Source organism: Helianthus annuus, chromosome 6 (assembly GCF_002127325.2).
Source record: "Helianthus annuus cultivar XRQ/B chromosome 6, HanXRQr2.0-SUNRISE, whole genome shotgun sequence".
Classification (NCBI taxonomy): Eukaryota; Viridiplantae; Streptophyta; class Magnoliopsida; order Asterales; family Asteraceae; genus Helianthus; species Helianthus annuus.
This window is the reverse complement of record NC_035438.2, coordinates 100,437,967-100,447,068: the sequence shown is the minus strand read 5'-3', so window position 1 is coordinate 100,447,068 and position 9,102 is coordinate 100,437,967. Positions and strand designations below refer to the sequence as shown.

The window sequence follows — 9,102 nt, the reverse complement described above, 5'->3', positions numbered from 1 at the left end:
TCAAGATATTGACATTTTGACCAAATTTGATGAGAAACTGGGAGATCGAGCTTCGGGTTGTTGGTAATCAGATCATTGCTTTCTGAACTTGCAATCGCACCCTCGACCCTTTTTGAAGCCATAAACCATATTCGTTTAGAGGAAATTCCATCTCATATTGATGAAGGATTTTGGTGACACAATAAGTTTCTACTCAATGTTTTGATCTCTTGCACAACTATTTTGCACGAAGACAACGAGACTAGAAACGTCCTTGCCTCAAAGATGCTACTAGTCGGGGGTTGGTTTGCGCCATTGCCCATTTCAGCAAATTTACTAGCCGCAGCTGCAGTCAACATAACAGGTTCCACCAACCCGTTCAAGAAATGGGCCAAGTGTGCAAGCGTGACTTTGTTTTGTTGTTCGAGGTTTCTAGAGGCTCAAACTTGTAGAGGTGAAGAAGATGCAGCCCTTGTGTTGATCAAGTTAGGGCTTGTTAAAAGAGTAAATCAATGACATCCTGGATGCCATATTTTGTTCCACCCGATAACTCAAATTTTTGCAAAGCCACAGGGCGGTTTAAACACAACCAAAGCGACCATTCAAGGCATAAGAAAAATAGGAAACCCGGTTTTGAACGCCGACCACCTCTGGGCTTCTGCTTTTCTTGTATTCGGGTACAAATCCGAGCCACCATCAGTCCAACTAAAAGCCCATGATATGGTTCTTTTCATCAAGAAAACGGCTCTACCCTTAGCAACCAGAGCATTTACCACGTTTTCAAGATGCAACTCATCTTTGGAGCTATTAAAAGTCTACACAAATGTTCTTGAAGAAGTGGAGAAATCACTTGTTTCTCAAATACAGGATTGGTGTCATGGATCACTTTGCTGGAAGAAGAAGATGAATTCACACCCGAGAATTGATGAATATGTTTGGCAAGATGTGTGACAACCATCAAAAATACAGGTATCCGTACAATTAATTAATATTAATTAGTGCTTAATGACTGTGCTAAATTACAACTAATGACTTAAACTGCTTTCTGATTACTGCAACATACTTACATGTGCATCACATATTACATACCGTCATCTCATTATCACATGCAAACTTTATTGACATACAAGATGCACAAAGCACAGTTAGCGGATAACTCAGAAAAATGCTGACGATGTTCAGTACATAGACAGACAGTGTTTTGAGACCCCGTATGGGCCAGAGACAAGGTACTACACTAGTATGGTGTGTAGGGAAGTAAGGACCATAAAACTGCTTCACTATGTGATAGTTTAAGTGCCGGAAAGTGCCTAAAACCCACATAAAGTGCAGAATTCTGCATATTTCAGCAAAATTCAGCAATCTAAGGAGCTAGTAACATGCAAAAATATGGCAAAATGGTCCTGAATGCTTTCCTAAGTGTCGGGAATTAAAAGTGTCACAAAAGGGTACTTAAAGATCACTAAACGGAATAGTTTGACACTTTAACGAACCGGTATCTAACCGAACAACCGGACACTACCCGAAACACCAAAATTTTACTAGAAGCATTGTTTTAGTAATTCTGAGCTAGTTTTGATCCCCGAACACCCTAACACACTATATAACATCAAATACACATAAACACTAACTAATATACTTGAAATCCTAACTAAACACTTAACTAACCATCAAGACCCAACTAATACCCCCCCCCCCTGGGACGGTTACAAGGTGGCCCCACCACCTTGATCTTCTCAATCTTACTAGATATGGTTGGATCCTACAAGATTGTTGAAAGATTATGGCATGTACTTAGGGAACATGTTGACCATTAGGTAATAGTTTAAGATGGTTATAAGAAGACTAGAGGCCATCATTCTCATCACCACACTTCACCACAACTCCTCTTCTCTCTTCCCTCCTTCTTCTCGGCCGTGAACCCCCACCACCACCATCCTCACTTCCATTTCAACCTCAACATTCCAACTTCATTTCAAGGTGTAAGAAGGTGATTAAGAAAGCTTGGTGCTTGTGGATATTGGAGGACCTCCATCATTTGCTATTATCCTCCACTTTTGTCATCACCATCTCTTGTGTTCATCCCTAGCCTTTGTGCTAGTTGTAAGACTTTCATGGTCCTTATTTACTTCATATGTTGCTGGTTAAATGATGATGTACATTGATAAACTTGATGAACACTAAAAGACATAATCATAAATCTCTAACATAAGCTTGTAAACATATGAATACTTGTTGATTTGTGTTTATTTACTTCTTGTTGATTGATTACTAGTGTTAGTGATGTTAGACATCATATGGAACCTACTAGATTGTGATTAAACACATGATCTAGTAAGTTGATGTGATGATCTTGTGGGAAACCAAGATCATCATACCTTATGTTTACATGAACTTGAGAAATAAAAAGTTGTTTTCATGTGATGATGATTTAAATAAGATACAAGACTTGTAAGTGGATGATTTCTAAAATAGTTTTCCAAAGAAACCAAGCTAAAACACAAGATTTGTATAAACATAGTTTTTAAAGAAACCAAGCATGTTTCTAGTGTTGAAACAAATATAAGAACACTTTGTTTACAAGAGAAACTCAAAAGAATGATTTTTGGAAAAATCATCTAACAAATTGTAAACACTTAAATCTTTCAAGAATGGGATTTTTAAAGAAATAAGTACACTTTAAAGAGCAACTAAGTCTACTAAACACACTACCAAGTTACTACAAGTTTTTTATGAAAACTCAAGTTCATGATCATTATGTAGATAGCTTTGTTGTAGCTCATGGTAAGTGTAGATTGATTGTTGATTGTTTATGATTATTTTTGAAAAGAAAATGATATGCTTAAATAGCATGGACACCTCCATTCTTAGGGGAAACTATGGCGAAATTTTCTAAAAATATAAACACTTAGAAAAATATTTTCTAAACAAGTATTTACAAGTGAGTTTTAACCATGGTTTTCAATATAAACTTTGCCATAGATTTTGTTACAAAAATACAAGTATCGGATGTTGGTTTTTATAAATAAAAATGGATAAATATGTATTTAGAATATATATTTACATTAAAGACACATTGTGTGATTATTTGTATACTTGGTGTAATAGTTATATTATTTTAGGATTAATGTAATATAACTTAACAAAATACCAAGAATTTACAATCCCAAAATAATACCAAAAATCACAAGGAATACATATATAAGTTACACACTTAATATTGTGAAACCGAACGCAAGAACCTAACTTACAAAATATTCCGGAAAATACCGTTACAAATATATTTTTGGTAAATATTATTTTGGATACAAGAAATGAAAATATGATTTTTGTAAGTATTACAAAGTTATATCATATTTTGACAAGGAGAAAAATATATTATTTTTGGAAGTAAAATATATTTTCTTGAATATTTAGAAGATATATGATTTTTGAGAAAAATATATATTTTCTTGAAATACATTATTTTTGGACAAAATAAGTTTAAATATATTTTCTAAGTTAGACTTAAAAATATATTATTTCGGAACTACAAATACAAGAATACGGAAATACATGTATGAAATACCCCCATGCTTGGGAAGGAAATACGGAAATAAATACTTGAGAAGTATTAATACAAAAATGTTGATTAACAATTATTCCAAAAATTAAATATAATTTAAAGTTAAAATAATTTATTTTAACAAGTAACTATAACTTGGAATAATATTGGAACATAAGAAACGTAACTCAAGAAAAAAAACGTTAAACTCTAAGCCAAGGCACGGCCCGTTAGTCTAATAGACATTAGTACATTGTAGGGAGTTGTGTTCGCTGAGGAGATTTGGGTTACGATTCTGAAGACGCAATACTGTGAGTTCATGTCCCCCCTTTTCTTCTAACTGTTTTTGGTTTTATAACTTCGGGGGTGATATACATGTTACAATTGTTTACAAACTTTTATTCATGGTATGATTTAGCTAAGGAGAGTTACTGCTTGATCATGTGAAAGGTGGGTATAACACTTAAGGCCATTAATCCTCGTCGTAGGACCGAGGGACATGAGTGATAGATCTATTTGGGTGTAGCGAGCCCACACCAATGAGGACTAGGGTGACCCATATGGTGACTATTGTGACAACTCGTAATTTAGAACTTTTTGTGTGCTTCGATGTAACTTGTTTGAACATTACGTGACTAGTTGATGTGTATGATTGCATTGAATGTTATGAATTTTATTATGTTACGTGTTATCAAATTTGGGCCGCACACTTTGTTCTTGACCGCACATCTTTCTCTCGGCCCAACCCCACTCGCAAACCATTCACCCGACTCGAGAACAAGGGCAGCCCGATGATTGGGTTCGGCCCACTCACCCATTACGCATACATGAAACCCTTACGGAGGTTTAGTTTTCCCATATCTTGCAAAACAAGAATACACACAAACCCTACACTTCTCTCTCTTCCTCTCTCGAAACCGGCGATCCCACCCTCATTCCTTGAAGCTCTCTGATTAACTCTTGTTGCATCCTCTAATCCGGTTAGTGTTTATGGTTGGTTGTATTTTATATGATGTTGTGATATATATATATATATATATATATATATATATATATATATATATATATATATATATATATATATATATATATATATATATATATATATATATATATATATATATGCTCTACATGATGATGGTGTTATAAACTGTTAATGTTGATGTGCTTTAAATCGGCTCATGTATATATATATTGGATAGTGTTTATATAACTCGAACGGATTGAAAAACATGTTAACAGATTTGATGTACACATAAACTAGGGTGCATGCTAGTTTAGAATTTGCTGGTTTAACAATCCGATTGTATGTTCCACATGATAATGGATTGATTGTTCTTGCTTAGATCATGATTTAGGAGTTCATGTTAGTCTTGGATGATCACGGTTGTAGGTTCATATGATATCGGTTAGTGTGTTCTTGAATTGATGATGATTACGGTGATATGAATATGATTGAATTCTGAATTGAATGTTGCTTGATCTGAATTGAAACTGCCAAATTTGTTTGCTAATGTTACGGAGATAATGAGCTGCAAATCAGGAAATCGGTTACATCTCCGGTCTCGACACGGGTTGCGAGTCGAGAACCCACAGTCTCGACTCGAGACCACATCACACCAGCACCAGCATCATAACTCGAGACCATGGTTGCGGGTCCTGTTGCGACTCGAGACCGTCTAGTCTCGACTAGTACATGCATGACTCGAGACCTTTTTGGTTGCGACTCGAGATCTTTAGGCCAACAACTCGAGACCGCACTGTCTCGACTCGAGATCCTTAGTCTCGACTCGAGACCACATAGTCACACTTCCGGTTCGGACTTCCACTACTGTAGACTTGTGTAATTGGGCTGCGTGTTTGGGCCTTTGTTTGTTACGTGCTTTCTACTGTTGAACATATAACGTATGAACTGTTAACCGCCATGATTATACATGTATCAACACTTGTATGCAACTAGATGTGTAGAAAACATACGTGCACTACTTGAATACGAACCTGACTTGTATGGTACAACTATGTTAGGACGTGGTTGACCACAAAATAGCTTGATTGACCTTTCTGTGTATCTGCTGAGCAAACCAAGGTGAGTTCACACCCTTACCAAGGCATGGGGTTCCCAGGGTCGGGAATGGGTTTGGAAGATTTCTTGTACTTAAGTTATTATCGGGATTACGTACTATGGGCCTCGGGAGAGGAAGGATTATTGATAGATACTGCTAAACTAGTGATACAAATACTTCTCTTCGCACACACGCCGGGAATGGCTGCGATATTTGAACCAATCTTCGCACACATGCCTAGAATGGCTGCGAACCATACACTAAACTTCGCACACATGCCGGGAGGGCTGCGATACAAATATACCTAGTCTAGAATACTTGGGAAACTCCCACTAATCTTCGCACACATGCCTAGAGGGCTGCGATACAAATGCATACGATACATGGTTTACTAAACGAACATATGATTTACTATTCTATCACGAACACTGAATAACCAACTGTGAACTCGCTCAACTAGTTGTTGACTCTCTGTTACATGCCTTGCAGGACCTTAGGTACTCATGGAGCTTGCACGGGAGGCGCGGTCGTTGTGGGCACGGATTGTGGATATTATGATAAACACTTTTATGACATATCAACTTAATACTTATTTTGGGTTTTTACATTAATGCTTCCGCAACACACTTGTTTATGTTTGGTTTTGAAAACACCTTTCGTATTGAAGAATGACATTTACTATTTACATAAACGTACAATATGATTGGTGGCTTAATCCTGGTCATGTCACGCCTCCAAGCGGTGGTACTCCGCGTGTGGATTTTTGGGGGTGTGACAACTATGTCCACATACTAATGCCGTGGCAAAATTCCGCTAGGTTTGAGTTTTCCTTCACCATTTCACACATACCATTGGCCTTGCAAATCATTGGTGATCTGTTTTTCCTTATTGCTTCATACCGGGGACATACATACATACATACTTTAAAGGTTTATTCACACACAAACACATGAACTCGCTCAACTTTTGTTGATGTTTTCAAATTACATGTATTTCAGGGAAATAAGTGGATCTGGCAGGTGTTTGCATGTTTGTCAAGCTGCGTCATGAATAAAGGATGTCATCCGTAGAGTTTAGGAGGTGTATCCTATTCCTGGACGGGATACATGTTTCTAAACTTGGTTCTAATATTTTGTTGAGTCTTTATGAACTCATTTAAACATGTTGTGGGTTGTAACTTAAATTTGGTGTCAACGTTTCAGACAATTATGTTGTGTTATTTTCAAACTTAAAATTTATGGGTGGACATCTACTGTTTTTTATCATATAGCGTTGTTATGATTGAATGCTATGGTATTAAGAAAGTCACACCAATAATCACGCTTCCGCAAAAGTCAGGGTGTGACAAGATGTGACACTTTTGAAGGCTACATTACTGGAAACACGAGCTAAACTGCTGTTACGAGGCGGCCATTTTGATAACGACGAAGAGTTGTGCAGGACATGTATCAATATCAGGACCGTTATGCTCGGCCATAATCATCCTCAAACTTTGGCTACTCAAAAAACATTAGCAAAATTAGTTAGAATGAGGAGTAAGATATAACTTAAGATTAGCGTTAGATCATTAATCATCTGATCAGTTTTCCCACAATCTAATCTATAGTGTTGTTTGAGTTTTACTATTCTTCTGCTCAACTTTTGGTACAATTTTATTACACTACTGTATACAACATTTGATCAGCACATACAATCTTAAACCAAAGTTAAAGAATCATCTGCTAAAAGGGTTTAATTGTTCTTTACTGAATGACAAGATGTCAGCAGAAGGATGGACCACATTTGCTTAAAGGTTGAGCTAAAGAAACACCACTTACATACTAATCACACACCATGGACGTACGGGCTATATGATAGGCGAAAAATGTTCATAGGCGTAATATACTGACTCATCATATGGTGTGTTATATTGACACATCATAAGGGCCATAATGTTTATACAAGTCATATGAGTTAAGGGTGAAGAGTATGGTTAATCACTCTAGGGTGATTGAGTGAAATCCTACCCAATAATATTATATCATGTCAACTCCCTATTTTGCACTCAATCACTAAGTATGGTTAATCACTCTAGGGTGTTTGAGTGATTCTCACTTTTGATTGGTTGTTTTCTCCTCTCTCTCTCTCTCTCTCTCTCTCTCTCTCTCTCTCTCTCTCTCTCTCTCTCTCTCTCTCTCTCTCTCTCTCTCTCTCTCTCTCTCTCTCCTCCATCACTCTTCAATCACTTCGGTGAACATATTCCGAATTCCCTCACCGAATACCCCACTCACCGATCAAGTCATTCAAGTGAGTATGGTCACCGATTGGTGACACCCACTCCCCGCTTAACTCACCGAAGATTATACCCCCCACCCTAAAGGTTGTGTGATGTTAAATTATATCGACACAAAAGTGACTGTGACGATGCATACCATCAACAAAGTCATATGGCCTCTGTAAGTCTGTAACCAATTTTCACCTGTAATCCCGTCTATGATGAGTCAAAGTCAACCTTAGATCTGGAGTAATAGAGGAATATATTTCCAAGAATTCAGATTCATTGAATAGTTTGAGTTCATTAAATACAGCATGATCATCAGAACAAAGTAGAAATATATGATCAAATTTATGAAAAAATGTAACACCACAAGTAACAACAATCTGCTCACACTTTACAAATAAAACCTCACAACAATCCAAAATCAATTAATCACACACCTCACCGTCAGAATCATTAGTAACAACAATATGCCCGTAACCCTAACTGGAGAAATCATAAACCCTAGAATTAACCGATGTAGGCGATATCAATCCTTCAGATTCAGCATCAATTTCATCAAGATATATTCCCCTAGGGTTTCTAAAAACTCCATGAACAACCGACACCAAAACCCCAACCGCCACTCCGATCAACAAACTGCTAACAAAACCTAACCACCAAACCGCAATTCCGGTAACGAAAACAAGTCCGGCAGTCACGAGGTGATCGTGAACGTGGTGGCCCCACACAACCATCGGATCTTCACGGAAAAAGTAAAGTACGAGCCATAACGTCAAAACCGAACCGAAGATTAAGAGCGATTTAGGATCTCCGATCAAGGATACGACGAAGCAGGCGGTGATGATAATGCCGTAGTTGACGGAGAAGTATTTGGAGTTGAGGCGGATTCTGGTTGCGGCGTGGTGGAGGGAGTCCGGGAGGTCGAAGGAGGCGGCGTTGGAGATGAATTCCGGCCAGGGCCGGAGGAGGGAGAGGAAGGAGGAGAGGTTTTGGAAGGATCGGAAGATTACGTCAGTGCCGGAGATTGGAATGGTCGTGTAGGTGGTGGCGGTGGTGGGCATCGTGGTGGTGGAAGTGTCTGACTGGGGTTTGACCAGCAGGATTATAAGCCCTGCCAGCACAGCTTTGCATGACTTTTTCTTTATTTTTCTTTTTCTTTTTTTTTAAATGGTTTATATTTTTGGTGTGTAGACTTTTGTTTAAAGATGGCTTATATTTTTGTAGGGTTAGGGTGAGAGGGGCAATCTTCTCTTAGG

General features: G+C 37.7%; 1 protein-coding gene across 1 annotated transcript; it reads right to left on the bottom strand.

Moving 5' to 3' along the window:
- Positions 1-8,105: 8,105 nt before the first annotated feature.
- Positions 8,106-9,006, bottom strand: LOC110891041 (PRA1 family protein G2). Its single transcript, XM_022138701.2, has one exon. The coding sequence runs from the start codon at positions 8,905-8,907 to the stop codon at positions 8,326-8,328; it is 582 nt and encodes a 193-aa protein (XP_021994393.1). The 5' UTR covers positions 8,908-9,006; the 3' UTR covers positions 8,106-8,325.
- Between the last annotated feature and the right edge of the window lie 96 nt (positions 9,007-9,102).

Excerpts from the sequence above, each read along its gene's own strand:
- LOC110891041 (XM_022138701.2), bottom strand. The coding sequence starts at position 8,907 with ATGCCCACCACCGCCACCACCTACACGACCATTCCAATCTCCGGCACT.